Raw genomic sequence first — 19,275 nt, forward strand, 5'->3', positions numbered from 1 at the left:
TTAATGGCACCAAAGTTATTTTTGCAAGGCAAAATGCGCCTCTTTTGTAGCTACCCATCTTCTTATATTCCAAACTATTCTAATATTGGTTGATTTAAACAAAGAAGCAATAGTATAAAAAATTAATTTTCCGATTTAGTTTGAATGAATTTAATAGTATCTGTACATTAGATTCTATCATGATATGGAGTACAATATTTTTTTATAGACATTGCTATTTAAAATAGTATATTTAAAATATTGCAGATGCTGATACGGAGTGGTCCTTTTTTTATGGTTCCGTCAAAAAACTAACGTTCATGCCACTGTGCAATTAACGTTGACCGTTAGTTTTTTGACGAAACCGTAAAAAAAAGGACTATTTCAGCAACATTTTTATTTGTTAAGGACCTATTTTTCAAAAAGTAAATGTTTTGGACCAAATTCATATTTTGATCATATGTTTAGGACTAAAATTTACCTTTACTCTTTACTAATTCACGAAACTCCAGAGACCAGTCTTAGACCCAATTGTTCCACACATTTTCAAATTTTAACTGTATACTCCCTCCGTCCCACAAAAGATGTCACACTTTCCTTTTTAGTTTGTCCCACAAAAGATGTCACACTTTCCTTTTTAGTTTGTCCCACAAAAGATGTCATATTTCCCTTTTTGGAAAAAGTTATCTTTCACATGAATATAAAAATTATATTTTTTCTCTCCATTTAACACACAAAACAAAACCTCCTAAAATCATGTGTCATCCCACAAGTGTGACATCTTTTGTGGGACGGAGAGAGTACAATATTCCATAGAATTCCATTTCCCAACTCTTTTCTCTATATTGTGACTTGTGAGTGTGTATTTGCACTTGAGAAAATTTGTTGACCTATTAAGTGAGCTCTAGCAATAGTTATAGCTATTTATACTAGTACCATTTCATTTCACCACTATCTCTCTTTCACTCTAATTCTGCCAAGGCAGATAACATAGTTTCCCACATTTCCTTGTCTCATTTTTCTTGTTGCAGATCTTACCTCCCAAGAAATGACTAAAGATGAAGACTTTAAACTGCTCAAAATCCAGGTAGTTTCTTTGTTGTTATAAAATAGTTTCATGGCTTAACCTCTTTTTTATGGTAGTGCTTTTTTTTTTTGACAGAGCTTCAAGTTTTATGGCTTTCTATATTTTTTAATTACAGACCTTTATGCTCAGAGTGAACATACATTGCGAGGGATGTGAGCAGCAAGTGAAGAAAATTCTTCAGAGAATTGAAGGTTTTTGCTCCTTTCCCATTATCATTTCTTTTTAGACTATACCAATTTCTCTCCTAAATAATGTATGTTGTTGTGTGGCAACATTGTCTGTTGATATTTCATGTTTTGTTTCCTTACATTTTTAGTAAGAACAAAAATATTAATTATGTTCAATTGATGTCATGTCTAATAAAAACATATGCCTTATTTACATTCAGCTAGCTAAATACACTAGTTGCTATGAATGTAAATAGTTGTTTTGAATAAACACAGTGCAATTTTAATGTATTTCAAAAATTTGGACAATATTGAATTTGTTGGTGGATTTAGGTGTGTACCAAGTGAAGATAGAAGCAGAGCAACAAAGGGTGAGTGTTTCAGGCAACGTCGATTCCGCAACTCTTGTGAAGAAACTGATGAAGTCCGGTAAACACGCCGAGCTCTGCTCTCCAAAATCCAACCAAACCCCGAAACTGATCAAAGAAAACAAGAACAACACTAAACCGCACGTGCCTAAAAACAATGAACAAGACGAGATGCAGCTGATCAGGAATAAGATCAATCAGCTCTCTCGCCTCAAGTCTAATAATGGGAAAACGAAGAAGAATGTGGTTGGTAAGAAAGGGAATGATCAGATGGCCAATACGAACGACATGTGTGTAAATGATATTAGCGCGATGATGAGTCTTGCCGGTTTTCATGGTAATGGTGTTTTAGGAATGGAAGGGAATGGGGGATTTGGAGTACTTGAGCAGCAGCCTAATGGAAGTGATGCGTTAGTGAGCCGGCATGGGGGTTACCCATACCAGCAGATGTTGTATAACCGGAGCGCGTTTGTGCCTCCTACCACCGGTTATTACTACAGCTATGGTGGCGGAGATTATACCGGTGGAGGTGATCATGTGTTTAGTGATGAGATTGCAGGTGGTTGTAGGGTTATGTAGTTTGGACTTTCTTGAATTTTTCTCTGTTTTGCATGTGAGTTTTTATAAACTACTATTTGTGTTTCATTGTCAAGATGGAAGTATTAGCTATTAAGCATAGTCTATTGCCTCATTTCTTACATCTCCTATTGTATTGTGTTTGAGGAAGAGCTAAAAGACAATTTATATTCTGCTTATCATTTTTTTTTATTGTAAGTATTAAATTTAAAAATCACGTTTCTACGTGCTCAATTTGATATCTTTAACCTTGTTCATTAAGCACTCTAAACTAACATACACAAAGTTCTTAGTTATTGTTCATACATGTAAATTGTAGTAGTACAATTTTGGGGAATGAAAGTAAGACATACAGTTAGATGATCAACGTGGAGATTACCATAAATAGAAAATTCAGCTAGCGTTGAAAATTAGAGAAAAAAGGTACTCCCTTCATTCCATAGTAATGGAGACAATTCTTTTCGGCACGGAAATTAAGAAAAATTGTGTTAGGTGAGTTAAGTAAAGAGAGAATAAAGTGGAAAATGAAAAAGGTAGAGAGATGGATAGAGAAAAAAAGTAAGAGAGAGTAAAATAGTGTAGAAAAATATGTTGACTTTTACTAAAAAGAGAAATGCTTCTATTACTATGGAATGTACTAAAATGATAAAATGACTTTATTACTATAGAATGGAGGAAGTACTCTACTAATCTACTATTTGATTGGGCTATTTACATATATTTGGGCTTTTCTGGGCATGCCGTCAGGGTCTCCCCTGTTTCAGCCCAGTACACGATACCCAATTTAATTATGCGCTTTTTGTATAATCAAATACAGTACACATTATTTAATCAAAATTGTTTTAAAAGTCTAAAATCATATTTAAAATCCAACTTTGATCAAAATTGTGATTCTTTTGCAATCATTCAAAACAGTATGTGATCCTCAAAATAGTTAGAAGTTGCTTTGTCTAAGTGGAAGGTTCTTGGAAAAATCTTGAGCCAAAATAGACAGGATTGGATTTAGGAGCATCTCATAAATCAACAAATCGTAGATAAAATAAGTGGTAACCATTTTATTCCAATGTGTAACGGAGAATGAAAATCCACGTCATTCTAATTACAAAAAGCATAAAAATATCTTATAAGAATAATGATGGAAGAAGAATTAATCCATTCCGCATATAGCAAATATGTTATTCTTTGTTTATAGTGACATCTTGCTGCAACAATCAGTATGGAAGTATTCCAATTTGGATTCGATTGTTATCAATAAATTTTTTAATTAAATTATTTGGTGTGCAGAACTGTTAAAAAGCAAGTTAAATTATTTGGAGTCACAATTAAATTTATTATTGCTAAATATTCTCAGTTTTGCTAATGATATACAAAGTGAGGCACCGTTATCATGTCCTCAAATGTTCACCGGAAAAATAATCATACTTACCACACTCCTAAACTATAGCAAATAAAATATATAGACTAATGGTCTCTGACATTGAAACACAATAAAAACAGCAATACTCACACAATGGAACGAAACAAATTAGGCAGTGTAAAAGAAACACAATGAAATTAAGTTTTGAAAAGTGTAAATATAGTACCTTTGTGTCATTGTATGTGTGTGCATACTCATCTTTTTCTAAAGATTCTTCTGCAATTTAAAGCATCGGAATTCAATTTAAATTCTACTCTATATCTCAATATTTCCACAAAAAATATAGGAGTTGTACTCCTACTAAATTAAGCTGTAAAATTTATACTAGTATATATATAAGCGGAGACAACGAAGCAGTGCCGAAATAAAGCCTTTTTCAGTATACTTTTATCTTTGCATTTGTCACATTCTCCTTGCTTCTTCTATTCTAATCCTTCTCTCTCACACATACACACACATTATCCTTCACAATCTAACGAAAATATGGTGGGGAGAGAGAAATTGGTGCAGTTTAGTGTGGTAATAGTAATTTTGGTGAATATTGCATGGGCTGAGGATAGAATGATAAAGCCATTAGAGTTGGAGATGTTTGCTGATGAGCTTCCCGACATGCCCAGAATCAAAGGTTTCGATTTCGCCGATACTTCTCCGATTCCGACCAAACTCAGTATTGGAATGTATCACAAACTATGGGTATGTTCTCCAATAATTCAAATGTGCACAAATAGGGCTGTGTTGAGTGTGTGATTTTCATTTAATTTGTTAAATAAGATTATCATCTTTCAGTTTTATTTAACTTTTAAGATAAGTGTGTACACACAAATTTATTCAATCATCGAGGTCGTTTTGTAGTCTGTACTAGACTTTTCGACTGACCCACTTTTTCTTGTTGTTTTATGAAGTAGTAGAGCCCACTGTTTTACAAAGCCATTTCATTTAGTACTCCATCTTTTTGCTTCTAAATTTTCATTTTCATCAATTTTGGCATACTTTTCAATAGGTAAAGTTGAGCTTGCGTTATGTTTCTACCTCTTCTATAAGTTGTGCACATATTTTCCTATGTTTGTGCTGTCTTGTTCTGATATACTGTACTTGAATTCCACGAGCTTAGGTCATCGGTCTAATTTATCTCGATAAAAGTACTTTTTTTACTTTTTTATATGAGATACATATACGATTTATAGAAAAATTATTTATTTAAATAAATGGAATCGTATGTTGGATAGAACAAAAAATAGACATGGCATGTGAATTCAATTGGAATGTAGGAAACTTTTCCCACTATCACTTTACATTTAATTTAATTTTTTTTATTTTTATTTTATATAGTGGGTTCTTTATTGGTATGAGTCCTTTCAACAGCAATTTTATAAAATTCCAGAAAGATAATTACTAGTAATAATATACACCACAGTCCAACAATTGTTAACTGTAATTCATCATTAACAAAATTTAATGCCGTGCCATTATAGTACTATTCTGCATTAATATCATTTATTCCTCCATAAATTCGAATTCGAACCATTATAATTTATATGTTCTGTAGTTATGTGGTGTGACACATTATGGTGGAATATCATCTCACAATTGCAATTTGGTGGAGTCCCAATTATTTGATTTTAGCTTATACTACTACTATTGAACCTCTCATTTCATGATGCACTTATTAACATGTAAAGCAGATAAAATGCAACAATTTGCTTTTTATTTTTTTTATTTGCAGAAATTTCATAGAGATCTACCTGCAACACCAGTTTTTGCATATGGTACAACAAAAGAAAATGCCACAGTCCCTGGCCCTACAATTGAAGCTCTTCATGGAGTTCACACTCACATAAAATGGACTAATTATCTCCCTTCAAAACACATACTTCCTTGGGACCCCACCATCCCAACAGCCACACCTCACAAGGGTAAGGGCATCCCCACGGTGGTGCACGTCCACGGTGGCGTCGACGAGCCCGAGAGTGACGGCCACTCGGGTGCATGGTTCACGGCCCGGTTCAAGGACCATGGCCCATCTTGGACGAGGGAAACCTACAACTACCACAATCTGCAGCACCCAGGCACGCTATGGTACCACGACCACGCGATGGGGTTGACCAGGGTCAACCTCTTGGCTGGCCTAGTTGGCGCCTACATCATCCGCCAGCCAAGCCTCGAGCTGCCACTAGGACTCCCTTATGATGAGGAGTTTGACCGCCCGTTGGTCGTGTTTGACCGCAGCTTCTCCACGGATGGCTCGATTTACATGGACCCCAAGGGGAATAACCCATCCATCCATCCTCAGTGGCAGCCAGAGTACTTCGGTGATGCCATTGTTGTCAATGGGAAGGCGTGGCCGTACATGACCGTGAGGCGGAGAAAATACAGATTTAGAATCATCAACGCCAGCAATGCGAGGTTCTTCAACTTCTCATTCGACAACGGTTTGAAATTTATCCTTGTAGGATCCGACTCAGCATACATTGAAAAGCCGGTAACAGTCAACTCCTTCCTGCTAGCCCCGTCCGAGATCGCTGACGTGGTCGTTGACTTCTCCAAGTCAAAGTCAAAATCAGTATTATTGACCAATGATGCAGCATATCCGTACCCTTCCGGTGACCCGGTCAATGCAGCAAATAGCAAGGTCATGAAATTCATCATCAAATCCAAACATGAATTTGACACATCAAAAATCCCCAAAACATTGATCAAGTATCCTCTGCCAAGTCTGTCTGCCACGGGGGTGCTCGTGAGGTACATCTCGTTATACGAGTACACGAGCCCCATCGATGAGCCCACGCATCTCTACATCAACGGCTTGCCCTATGAGGCCCCAGCCACGGAGACGCCGAAAGTGGGGACCACTGAGATATGGAATGTGATCAATTTGACGGAGGATAACCATCCGTTGCACATACATTTGGGCCTTTTTATGGTTCTTGATCAAACGGAGTTGGTGGATGTCGATGAGTTTAAAGAGTGTATGCTGAAGTACAACGACGCGATCAAGTGTGGGGTCCACAGGTACGCCACGGGCAGGAAGCGACAGGTTCCTGCCCACGAGAGGGGGTGGAAAAATGTGTTCAAGTTGATGCCTGGACATGTCACTAAGATATTTGTGAGGTTTTCGTATATTCATTCGAATGAGTCATATCCGTTCGACGCCACTGCTGAGCCGGGATATGTGTACCATTGTCATGTAAGTTCCTTCAATTCCTACCTAATATTTTTTCAGGACATTTAAATGATTGTTTTATATTGAATTGGTTGCAGATTTTAGATCACGAGGATAATGCGATGATGAGACCATTGAAATTCACTCATTGATGTGTGTATTGTGTTAATATTGATGAGGGAAATGGATATAGTTTCAACTTTCAACTAAAGTGTGATGGAGTATGTTGTAACTTTGTGTAGCATTTAGCAATGACTATTACTATTCCATATCTCATGTCCAAATTCAAGTACAAGTCGAAGGCATCACTCTCCAATGCTTGAACTGCAATATATATTAAATGCTCCTATGTGATTGACTTTAGTTTTTATAAATATACATATGATGCGTTATATTGCTAACTATTTAAGTTGCTAACTCTGCTAACTCATCAATAAAATTGTCAACACAGTGACATCAAAATGTCAATACATAATATCAACACATTATATTGAAGTTCAACAAAATTATGTTTTGACATTTTTAATACACTGCATAGATGAGTTAGCAGGTTAGTAACTTAAGAAAGTTAGCAATTGATCACACCCCTGTGCATATAATAAGATGTATCTAAATTGTTGATATAATAATGCACGATTATATTTTAAAATATAGTAGAATGTTTTTTTGAAAGGGAAAAAGGCTGTAGAGTTAATGCTTGCAAGATCCATCGACAATGTTCGCCATTGTTGGGCCTACTGCCTGGAGCCCAATAACAAATATACAATCTTTGTTTAAATAAGGCCGAAGCCCAATTTTTATCTGCGAGTATATGGCTATCCCATTTTTAGAATAACTAACTCAGAAGCATACTTCCAACCTTTTCCAATGATTTTTCTAATTTAATTAATTTATGGAATTTTTGTATAGCATGTAATCGAAAGGATTGAACTACTAGATCATGATCGCAACTTTACAATTAAACTGTATGGGAACGAAAAAGTTGCACTTCATGTTGAAATAATTGTTAGCGGAAAGAAAAAAATACATTGCGAAAACAATAATATTCAATAATGACTAATATTTCCCCCCCTTTTTAAGGAATTGAATAAATCATTCACATCCTAAAAACATATCGAACTTAAAACAAAAAAATGGTTTGAGAATTCTTTTGCAATTATCCACGTTACCTACTTGCTCCAAACAATCTATCAACGTTAACACAATTTTACAATGCGCCTCAAACAAAACATGAACTAATTTGATTTTAACACAATTATAATCTAGCTGTTACTTGGTTCCTTAAGGTGCATAAATAGAACGTACGTTCTGTTGTAATTTTAGCCTTTAGGATAGTAAATCTAAGCACAAATCATCACAAATAAATAATAGGAGTACTCTCTCTTCTTTTGACAATGTGGTCGATATAAAATGGCTTTTTACTCATATTATCTAAAATCAAATACCTACAACTTTCTCCAAGTTTCTGGGAATTGAAGAAGCACAGATTTTCTCTCTTCTTCTTCTAATATTCACTCAAAGCTCCAACCTTGAAAATCGTTGCTATCCATATGAGTGATATTATGAATAATAAAATAGACGAGTGTGATTGGTAACGCGATCAACATTCCGACAGTGAGCCATGAGGCGTGCGGTAATGAAAATGGAGAGAAAGGCCAAGGTTTTAGTGTTGTTGATTGTGTTTTGTTATAACTGCGTTGGGCTGAAAATAAATGAATAATTGGGCCATATTCGTTGAGGAGTATTATTTAAGTTATGGACTTGGGATTCAATTTATGCTTTTTATTTCTTTTACTAAAGTTAAGAAAAGGGGGAGAAAGAGGAAATGGCCGGGTCAGGTAGCATTTTTTTTTTGATAAAAAATAAAATATATAATTACTCGTGTCTTTTATAGTACTGTGTCTTATTTCTCATGCTTTATTCTTTTTCATGGTTACATTAAATCTTAAATTTTAAAAGGAAAAGCTCTAAGTGGAATTGATTTGCTCAAGAATATCGAAAACTTGTCTTCTTTATGGTCCGGATGATCCTTGTCTTTCTCAAGTTTCCAGTCAAAATTATGAACCAAAACCGCAGTGGTCATCTGCAGAATCCGGGTTGCCAAGGGTAGTCCGGGGCATATTCTCCGGCCCGCCCCGAAGGGTATGAGCTGGAAATGCTGGCCTTTGAAGTCCAGTTTGTTGTCAAGGAATCGTTCTGGCTGAAAAGATTCGGGATCAGTCCAGATGGTGGGATCTTTTGCCATTGACCACGAATTGACGATTATCTGCGTCCCTTTTGAAATCATATAACCATTCACCTCTTGATCGGCTTCTGATGCCCGGGAAATCGAGAAAGGCCCTGGCGGGTGATAACGAAAGGTTTCTTTGATCACTGCCTGCAGATACGGGAGGCACGCCATGTCCGCCTCCCGGATTTGCCCCTTCTCTCCGACTATGCTCTTTATCTCTTGTTTTAGCTTTTTGAGTTTGTCCGGGTTGAATAGTAGCTCAGTCATGATCCACTCCACTGTGCTGGAGTTGGTGTTTATTCCTCCCACGATTAATTCCTATATTTATAGAATTAAAATATATATAATATATATAGAGCAAATGAAAATTGAACTTCTTACGAAAAGTAAATAATTGATATCTTGTGTGGTGAAGTTGAAGTCGTTTCCTTGGGTGATATCGATGATCGTCTCGAGCAGATCTTGCTTCTTGGGGTTGTTCCTTCTGTTCTCCAACCTCTCGTTAGTAAAATCTTGGAATTTGGCCAAGAGTTTAGCCACGTTTAACTCAGCCTTGCTCTTGAGCCCCTGCGGATCCAAGGGTTTGAGAATGGGGAAGGAGTCAGCGATATTGGGAACAAATAAGGAGAAAACATTGTCCATGATGTTCTTCAACTCCATGGTGGTATCCGGGGAGGTGATGGAGAAGATTGTGGTGAGCAAGAGGTTGAGGTTGGCCATGAACACCACGTCGTGGATGTTGACCATGTCCCCGCGGTCGCAGTGGGCCCCGACGTGATCCACGAGCTTCTGCAGCATCTCCTGGCGGAGGGCCTCGCTTCCCTCGAGGCACCGCTCCGAGAAGACAATCTCCTTGCAGATCTTGCGCTTGTTGCGCCACTCCTTCCCGGTCGGACCGAAGGTCATAGAGAACTTGCTAAACTCGCATACATCCATCACATGGGGGACGGCCCGACCGGAGAAGACCTGCCCGTGGCATTGGAGGAGCTCCATGGCCATCTCCGGTGAGGACACCACCACCGTGTACACGCTGCCTATGCGGATCGACATCAGAGGGCCGTACGTTTTCGCCAGCTGTCTCAGTGTTTCGTACGGATTTTTACCTAGTTGGTGCATGTTTCCTATGATCGGGAGGGGTCTGGGTCCCGGAGGGAGCCGTGGCCGTGGCTCCCGGAGGAATACAAACCACCTTAAACCCAACAACACCACACTGATCACAACACCAATCAAAAAGGAATCCATTTTCTTTTTTTCTTCTCCCTTGCAAACTTGTGTACTAATATGCCTCTTTTTATTGATGAAGTCAAAGGACTACTAATAATTTTATATTTTAAGATAATACTAGTACCAAAATCAACATTTACTTCTATATACTCCCTCCGTCCCCCATTAAGAGTCACACTTTTCCATTTCGGTCCGTCCCCAATTAAGAGTCACACTTCATTTTTACCATAAATAGTAAGTAGGTCTCACATTCCACTAACTCAATTCACTCACATTTTATTATAAAACCAATATAAAAAATGGGTCCCACATTCCACTAACTTTTTCAACCAACTTTTCTTTGCATTTCTTAAAACTCGTATCCGATCAAAGAGTGACTCCTAATAAGGGACGGAGGGAGTATATCATAGGACATAGAATCAAATTTGATTTGACTTAATTAATGGTCACACGGTTACGATATTGATTTCACTTTATCATAAGAAATTAACATGGAATATATGACTACTTTTTCCTCAAGCTAGTAGACAAATGAAAAAAAAATTATTTAGTGGAGGAGGTTGTGGACCAAAGACTCGAGCCTAAAATATTGATTGATCCTATATCATGTAGATATATAATCATGCGTGCATGATTTTGTAATTTTATGAGTATTTCAATTTTACAGTGACAATTAAATATATATTGTTTGCTTTCCTATTCTCAAAATTGATGCACATTCAATTACAAATTTGATCCCGGGTTTAACATATTTTAGGTTTTTGAATGAAAAATAATACTTCATTCATCCCACAAGAATATACACTCTTTTCTTTTTTAATCTGCCTCACAAGAATATGCCCTCTCTAATTTTAAAAATTATTTTCTCTCTAATGAGGTGAAACTAGGGGTGGCGAAACGGGTTACCCGCGGGTACCCGCACCCGACAAGTCGGGTACCCGTACCCGATTTAAGCCAAATTTATTGTCCCAATACCCGCCCCGCGACATACCGGGATTACCCGATACCCGTGTCGGGTTTCCCGTACCCAACATTGCGGGTACCCGTACCCGACCCGAAATCCTAATAAAAAATTTCAAAACCGTAATAACCGTCCATGCTCTCTAATTTACTTTATTAATATCGAGTTTTTAATTGTAAGTTTGTTGAAATATAAAAATATTTTAAAAGAACTCTTAGATTATGTAAAGTATTCCCACTATTCCGTCTTAATAGAGACATTTTATTTTCTTCACTCATTTTGGAAATATAATAATATAAATACTCTTCTCTACATTATTATCTCTCTTACTTTAATTTTCCTCCGTTCTAACTAATTATTTTCAATTTTTCAAAATGAGTACGTATATAGCTATTATTATTTAACTATTTATTTTTTTTTTCTCTACTTTAACTATTTGAAACACCTCTATTAATATTGAACAAAGGGAATATTAAAAGGTGGAATATGGCTAATACTCATAATAACGGGTATTATCGGGACTAACGGGTATACCCAAGCGGGTAGTGGGTATACCCGCTACCCGCAAAATTCTAAAACACCCTACCCGATCCCGCCCCGTTTTTCGTTGTCATCGGGTAGCGGATACCCAATACCCGGCGGGTAGCGGGTCGAAATGGGAATTACCCATTACCCGCTACCCATTTTGCTACCCCTAGGTGAAACACATTCTCCACTAACAATACTTTAATTATTTGTTCTCCATACATCTCTCATACTTTAACAATTTTGCATTAAAACACGTATCGAAGCCAAAGTGTATATTCTTTTGGGACATGGGAAGTATCGTAACTAATATTTGAAAAATGAAATATCATTTGAGGTATTTCCCCATTTTTGCCTATGATTCCGCTCAATTTATACTTTAATAAATACAAACGGAAAACACATACATAAATTGAACGCAGAATGCTAACTTAGGATAAAAAAGAAAAAAAAAATGAATTTGAGGCATTTTTGTTTCTCAGAGATAATTTTCATAGTAATTCGCTAAACTAAAATGTGCAAACCTTTACTTTTGAGGACTAAATTTAAAGTTTACTTATTTAAATAAATACACATAATTATATTATAGAGAAGTATCACTTATAAAGTCGAGTACTAATTACTTGATTAATCGAAGATTACAAGCAATTTCGGCATGTGGATAGCCTGAATAATAAAATACTAACGTGGCAGGAGGAAATTGGAGGTTAATTGTCTACTATTGTGAAAGCTCTTACACATCTGAGAATGTGTAACTCCTTTTGTAGAATTTTTAAAAAAATGTCAAATATAAGGACATGATTTTCTAAACACAATTACTTCAAGAATTTCACCCAAAATTTATACATCAACAGAGATTGATTTCACTTCATTAAAAGAAAGACACATGGGTTGGTACGAGTTTTATTCAGTATTGTTTGGTAAAAAATATTCTCTCCATCCCATTATAGAGGACACATTTGGGATTGACATGAAATTTTATGAGAAGTTGGAAAGAGAAAATAATAGTATATTTATATTAATGTGAGAGAGTTTGTGTGACAAACTAAAGAGGAAAATGTAACATCTATTATGAGACGGATAAAATAATCTTTAAGAAATTACCATTGAGTGGAGGTTGTGGGCCAAATTAGTGAAAATAATGGACTTAATTTAACCAAGAATTTTATCATCCATGCCCTGTTCCGTACGGCAAAATGGGTATCTATTTGGTGGGTAGTTATTTGGCAGCCTAATGGCTACAGTTATTTTATGTCCCCTCGGTGCATAAAACTATGTGAATTTGTCCCCTATATTATGTTAGGGAGATTTAGAATATTGGATAAAAAACGGATAATCTGAAAGTCGTGATAAATCACTTTCAGGTCAAATCAATTTCGATGTTCTATCAAAATATTTGATCGCATACAATTCAGAGAAATCAGAACTTCTATATGTTGATGTTCAAGAAGTATCTAGAACCAAAAGAATCGATCAGATTTCGAAGAAGATGAACAAGTGCATCTGTAGATGAATCAGTGCATTTTGAAGAAGATGAACCCGCTACCCGGGGGCGCTGCCCTCGGACCCCCGTCCATCATAATGAATTCAAATAAGCGTGCACTCCGTACTTTCATACTTATATGATTATTATTATGATAATACTGATCAATCAAGTTAACCCAATTACACTAAAATATCCAACATGTTACTTATTTGGTGGTAGTTATTTGGCAGCCTAAGGACATGATTGTTTTGTACTCCCTCCGTTCCACAATAGATGACACACTTTCTTTTTTAGTTTGTCCCACAAAAGATGTCACATTTTCCTTTTTGGAAAAAGTTCTCTCTCACATGAATATAAAAATTATATTTTCTCTCTCCATTTAACACACAAAACAAAACCTCATAAAATCCCGTGTCATTTTCAAAGTATGTCAATTTCTCTGGGACGGAGGGAGTACCTATTTGGTGGGTAGTTATATGGCAGCCTAATCTTCTTCCAACTGTACTCGTTTGTTTGTTTTCTACCAATATTTTACCAGCTTTTCCTTTCTGTGGAGAATTCATTATTGAGAATGATGTTCGTTTGGATTATAATAAATGATAGTCCGTATAGAGCACAAAAACTATATGTTTCGTATCGAATATATTTTCTCAATAAAACTGAAATATAAATAAATACGAGTACAATTAATTAGACTAACGAGATTCGACCAATCAAACGCATTTGTTTATAGTGAATCTTTAATCCATTAATTAAAATAAATAAATACTAGTGCAATTAATTAGACCAACGAGATTCGACCAAGCAAACGCATTTGTTTATAGTGAATCTTTAATCCATTAATTAAAATCAATTAAAAGTTGGATCTTTTATTGTACTCAAATCACGGTCAGTGATTCTACAAAACAAGTGAATCAAATTAGTACTATTAAATTTATGTCAATTAATTTATGGCAAATAGGTTGTGAACGTAGTGGAGTATTTTCTATGAATCAATTAATTTATGGCAAATAGGTTGTGAACGTAGTGGAGTACTATCTATGAATTATACTCATCGAATTTCAATATTTTAGTTTATACTCAAGGGATATGAAGTTATGAACTAATGTTGATCTTTACCAGCCCATATAATTAGAAGATGTTGATATTTATGGCAACAGATTAAGTATTACTACTATTTTAAACATTTTCCAATAATTTATTTTAAATATTACATTAATAATAAATAGTTTCATTTTTGGGCTAAAAAAATTATTAGTGATAAATGTTTCCAAATTAATTTCATTTTATTTATTATATATTGGGATATACTTAGGCTGTGGCAAATTGGCAATGAAGACTGTATAACGATCAAATCTTCATCTTATAATAACGGTGTCCCACACAACAATGTCGACAATATGTTTGTGATAATGCCAAATAGAAGTTGCACTCCCGATGAAATGGCAGGCGAAGAGAAGACGGCGGTGACCGCCTCAGTTCTTCTCCGCCTCGGGCTTCTCTGGTTTTTTCAAGAGAGAATGCACAGAATTGGGGAGAAGAGTCTCACTTTTGGCCGATTTTATTGAAGAAATTGAGGATTCCGAGATGATTCAAAAAAATTGTGAAACAAGCTCTTCTTGTCTCTCGAATTCTGGCTTCGCTGATCTGAATTTAGCTCTTCAGGTTTCAACAAGACTCATGTTTGCTGCTAATCACTTTGATAACTCCGAGTTCACTTGTGTAAGTATGTAATTTGTATATTTTGATTTATGATGTTTGAGTTCATACAACTATTAATCTTAATGAAAAATATGATCTTTGAATTTGACTCGATTGATTTGTAGATTTTTGATACTTTAGCTGTGTTAGTTGAATGAGTTATGTCAAATTATTGTTTTTAATTACTTTGACTTGAAATGCTTCTCTTGTTTGATATCTGCATTATATTATAGGATGGTACAAAAATGAAAATTCTCTTCCAATTTCAGTGTGTAATATGGAAACTGGAGAAAGCATTGGATAATTTGCCTTATGATGATTTCAACATATGGGAAGAGGTGCTAGATCAGGTTGTTAGCATTTACAGTTAAGCATCTTTGTACTGTTATTTTGGATATGATTCGTTTCTAAACATCATTATTCTTTCATTAGGTTGAATTAGTGAGGTCACAGTTGAGATGAGCCGGTGAAAGACACGACTGCCCTCTGAACTCGAGCTTACCTCAGCCATTAGACAAAGAGATTGGATATTTACATGTAGACAATGTAACCAAAGCTAGCTCGAAAACGGAAGGTCTGGGAGAAGGCGTTGGGGCCGTAGATCAATTCTTGAACAAGGTTTTGATTGAAAACGATGTAACCAACTCATCCATTTCGTCTGAGGCTGTTGTCTTTAAGGAAGGTGGGACTCCGGGACTCAATACCTCGTCTGGCAAAGCAGTAGAGGAAAACAAGAAGCCCGGTTCTGTTTGTATTCCTGATGATCTGCGTTGCCCTATCTCTCTCGAGCTCATGAGAGATCTGGTTGTTGTGGCCACCGGACAGGTATGATGATGGTCCAACCGAGCCTTAGACCAATGGGGTTAAAATTATTCATAATGAGTTTGCTTTTACTAACAATGTGGTTTGGTTTTTGCTGTTTCAGACATATGAGAGATGTTATATACAGAGATGGGTAGACTGTGGCAACACAACATGCCCAAAAACGCGGCAGAAGCTGCAGAATCTCACTCTCACTCCGAATTATGTATTGAGAAGCCTTATATCTCAGTGGTGCCTGAAGCATGATGTGGTTCAGCCGACTTCATTAGTAAACGGGAGGCTGAAAAGAAGCGATGGATCATTTCGTGATGTCAGGGGGATATTGCAGCCATAGAAGCCCTTGTGTGTAGGCTTGCAAGTCGGTGTGTCGAGAAAATTAGGGCTGCTGTGGCTGAAATCCGATTGCTTTCTAAACGAAGCACGGATAACAGAATCTTGCTTGCAGAGGCAGGAGCTATTCCAATTTTGGTTAATCTCTTGACATGTAATGATGCTGAGATTCAAGATAATGCAGTGACCTCGATTCTCAATCTCTCCATCTACGACGAGAATAAAGAGCTCATCATGCTAGCCAATGCAGTCCCCTCCGTTGTCCAAGTCCTCAAAGAGGGAAACGCTGAGGCAAAGGAAAATGCTGCTGCAACCCTCTTTTGCTTGTCCCTGGCAGACGAGAACAAGATAATCATGGGTGCATCCGAGGCAATACCTGCCCTGGTGGATCTACTCCAAAATGGGAGCTCAAGAGGGAAGAAAGACGCTGCCACCGCCTTGTTCAGCCTGTGCATCTATCAAGGAAACAAGGGACGTGCTGTGAGGTCCGGCATTGTGGCAGCACTGATCAAGATGCTTACAGATTCGAGCAGTATTGTTGATGAAGCTCTTACCATTCTCTCAGTTCTTGCCAGCCACCACGAGGCAAAGACAGCCCTTGTGCGAGGCAGCATGATACCTGTCTTGACAGAACTTCTTCGGATGGGGCTGCCTCGTTGCAGAGAGAATGCTGTAGCTATTCTGCTGTCTTTGTGCAGGAGAGACAGCGTGAGTCTTGCGTGCCTGAGCAGGCTCGGAGCAGCAACGGCGCTGTCGGAGCTGGTGGAATCGGGCACGGAGAGAGCCAAGATGAAGGCTGGATCTTTGTTGGAACACCTTAGGAGTTGTCAAGAGGTGTGATCTGATTCTTCACTCACTCATTAGTCATTTGTTCATTGGACTTTTTGTATTAAAGGATTCTTTACACAGTACATAATTGGGGATTAGAGGAGCATGAGTAAAACAGAGGATTCTCATGGCTGCAGTTTGTATTTATTTACTTCATTCTTGATTGGTAGAAATTTGTGTGATGCATTAACAGTTGATTAATATTCCTTAAGAATAGCTTTTACCACTTATAAATTATAATGGGCCTTTATTGCCCATCATACACAATTAATTTTACAAAACTGAGCCTCAATTGTATTTTATTTTTTATGAGTAAATAAATTAAAATTTAAAAACTGCGCACTGATCTCATGCATTAACCTCTCTACCGCTTGTTCTGGTCCTTATTTTTCGTTTCTAATTATTTTTTTGTATTAATGATCTCATGCATTAATTGTTCTGGTCCTTATTTTTATGCATACGAAAATATATCAATTTTTTACCCATAGGCTATTTATTGAGGGATTAAATTTAATTTCTTAGCTCACATTTACTTAGACACAAGCTATCTGCTTTAATTTTGTAAGCTATATGCTTTAATTTTGTAACTAAATTGAATTAAATTTGGATTGAAAATAATATAGAGTGAGCGGAATGAAAACTCTAAATATTGTACAAACTCAAAACTATGATCTGGACTATTGAAAAATGTCAATAAATAACAACAAAAGCATCAACAGGAAAATGTCAACAGAATTCCAATGATAGTCAATGATTGATGGTATGTTGATATTGTGTTGATACTATGTTGACATTAAAATCTTGAAATTTTACACTATATTAATATTATATTGAAACAGTGTTGAAGATGTGTTGAGTAGTTTTGAGTTTGTACAATATATAAGTTCACATTTTATCACTACCCTAGAGTGAGCATAGCCCCCCATAATAACTCCGCCGCTGCGGACGACAACAATAATAATAATAATAAAATCTTTTTATTTAATAATATCTCTAAAAATATTACTAATATAAAACATGAGAGTTATATACTACTCAAAATAACCTTAGTTATTGGTATTCTACTATTCATATATAGTTCATTTCGCTTAAAAAAAAGCTATTGGTATCAACGAGGTGCGAAAATACATGACTCTTTCATCATAATTCAATTCGATAATTCTTGGCAAAGACTTCATGAGGATTATCCCCATTTCGTAGCTTAGTTCGACATGTCAAAAAATGGATGCTGCCTAAAAAGTGCTTAAATACTAGAAGCACGTTTATTTGTACTATAACAAATCCCTTTTTTAGAGGCAGTGTAATGGTCAATGGTAGAATATGTGGACTAACTTATGACATTTTTTTTTATATTCATCCATATTTTTTTAATTAAACCGATTTGTCATATTGAATTTCACAATTTATCTCTCTTACATTATTTACATTTAAAAACATAATTTGAAACATAGAAGCGATTTTCTTGTCTAGAAATAAATCAACAAATGCTTATTCGGTGTTCAAAAAATGGAGGCTGAGATTCCAAAAAGGAGTCTAAATTATTATAATTATTTTAGTTTTTCGTCATATATATATATATAGTAACTTCAAATTGATAATTAAAAAAGGAAATAAAATATAAATTTGTTGAATTTGTAAAATAAAAGTGAGCCAAACATCGAGATGGACCCTTCCACGTGACGTGAGTCCTGGTCAGAATATATGTTGATAACCACAAAACTATGGCCTACTACAATTGTGTTAGGTTAAGAGAAAATAAAAATGTGTTAGGCACTCTTTAACACATTTTCTTCATTAAATTGGAAGCAGATCGCAGATTTAACATACTTATAATGTGTAGAAAGAATTTAATCTTATAAAGGAAATCTAATTGTAACTAAGTTGTGGTAATAGTCACATGTTCATATATTGAAAGTTGTGGTTAGTTAAATTTTTAGAATTGCTTTTCTAACTACAAAATCAGGTTAGTCAAAAGGGCACATGCAGAGATGAAAGGAATCTTGAAAGCAAGCTTGGCTCCACATGTATTCCATGATTACCGCTAGTCCCTTTCATTGAACAAGTAATTAGTGGTCCATTAACAAAGATAGGGTATTAATCATTTTTTTTTACCACTGAGAGCTCCTTTTTTGAAGAAATTATTACTTGGGATTAATCAATCATTTTTTTGCTCCCAACTTCGTGTAATTGTTTATTTCTTTTATTGACTTATTACGATCACGTTTCTCTTAATAGTAGTCACTTAATTACCCACCAATTTCTAAGTCGAAACAACAAAATTGTGGTTATTTGCTACCCTGCTTTTGGTAAATTCTGTGTATGAACAGAATTTGGATTGTATGCTTTTACCATTCAATAGAGATTTTGATTTTGACTTTTGAACCAATGTAGTTATATTTGTTTTTCCAATTTGT

At 36.0% G+C, this 19,275-nt stretch overlaps 3 protein-coding genes and 1 pseudogene across 3 annotated transcripts; 3 read left to right on the forward strand and 1 right to left on the reverse strand.

The window, feature by feature from the left end:
- Positions 1-905: 905 nt before the first annotated feature.
- On the forward strand, positions 906-2,324 carry LOC125186348 (heavy metal-associated isoprenylated plant protein 37-like). Its single transcript, XM_048082700.1, has 3 exons — positions 906-1,066; positions 1,182-1,257; positions 1,567-2,324. The coding sequence occupies exons 1-3, from the start codon at positions 1,028-1,030 to the stop codon at positions 2,178-2,180; spliced, it is 729 nt and encodes a 242-aa protein (XP_047938657.1). The 5' UTR covers positions 906-1,027; the 3' UTR covers positions 2,181-2,324.
- Positions 2,325-3,892: 1,568 nt separating this feature from the next.
- LOC125186997 (multicopper oxidase LPR1-like) lies at positions 3,893-7,117 on the forward strand. The gene is made up of 3 exons (XM_048083493.1): positions 3,893-4,287; positions 5,318-6,778; positions 6,853-7,117. Exons 1-3 carry the CDS (start codon positions 4,078-4,080, stop codon positions 6,904-6,906), a joined length of 1,725 nt encoding a protein of 574 aa, XP_047939450.1. The 5' UTR covers positions 3,893-4,077; the 3' UTR covers positions 6,907-7,117.
- A 1,582-nt stretch (positions 7,118-8,699) lies between these two features.
- Positions 8,700-10,229, reverse strand: LOC125189260 (ferruginol synthase-like). The gene is made up of 2 exons (XM_048086553.1): positions 9,366-10,229; positions 8,700-9,302 (listed from the first exon to the last, which is right to left on the reverse strand). The coding sequence occupies exons 1-2, from the start codon at positions 10,224-10,226 to the stop codon at positions 8,700-8,702; spliced, it is 1,464 nt and encodes a 487-aa protein (XP_047942510.1). The 5' UTR covers positions 10,227-10,229.
- Positions 10,230-14,550: 4,321 nt separating this feature from the next.
- Positions 14,551-17,095, forward strand: LOC125187652 (annotated as a pseudogene).
- The last annotated feature ends 2,180 nt before the right edge of the window (positions 17,096-19,275 follow it).

This window comes from Salvia hispanica, chromosome 5 (genome assembly GCF_023119035.1).
Source record: "Salvia hispanica cultivar TCC Black 2014 chromosome 5, UniMelb_Shisp_WGS_1.0, whole genome shotgun sequence".
NCBI classification, from domain to species: domain Eukaryota; kingdom Viridiplantae; phylum Streptophyta; class Magnoliopsida; order Lamiales; family Lamiaceae; genus Salvia; species Salvia hispanica.

Bases quoted from the DNA above. Each gene is read 5' to 3' on its own strand.
- LOC125186997 (XM_048083493.1), top strand. From the start codon at position 4,078: ATGGTGGGGAGAGAGAAATTGGTGCAGTTTAGTGTGGTAATAGTAATT. The intron at 4,288-5,317 runs GTATGTTCTCCA...TTTTATTTGCAG, and splicing joins GAATGTATCACAAACTATGG to AAATTTCATAGAGATCTACC. The intron at 6,779-6,852 runs GTAAGTTCCTTC...AATTGGTTGCAG, and splicing joins GATATGTGTACCATTGTCAT to ATTTTAGATCACGAGGATAA.
- LOC125186348 (XM_048082700.1), top strand. From the start codon at position 1,028: ATGACTAAAGATGAAGACTTTAAACTGCTCAAAATCCAG. The intron at 1,067-1,181 runs GTAGTTTCTTTG...TTTTAATTACAG, and splicing joins TTAAACTGCTCAAAATCCAG to ACCTTTATGCTCAGAGTGAA. The intron at 1,258-1,566 runs GTTTTTGCTCCT...TGGTGGATTTAG, and splicing joins AATTCTTCAGAGAATTGAAG to GTGTGTACCAAGTGAAGATA.
- LOC125189260 (XM_048086553.1), bottom strand. From the start codon at position 10,226: ATGGATTCCTTTTTGATTGGTGTTGTGATCAGTGTGGTGTTGTTGGGT. The intron at 9,303-9,365 runs GTAAGAAGTTCA...CTATAAATATAG, and splicing joins ATATCAATTATTTACTTTTC to GAATTAATCGTGGGAGGAAT.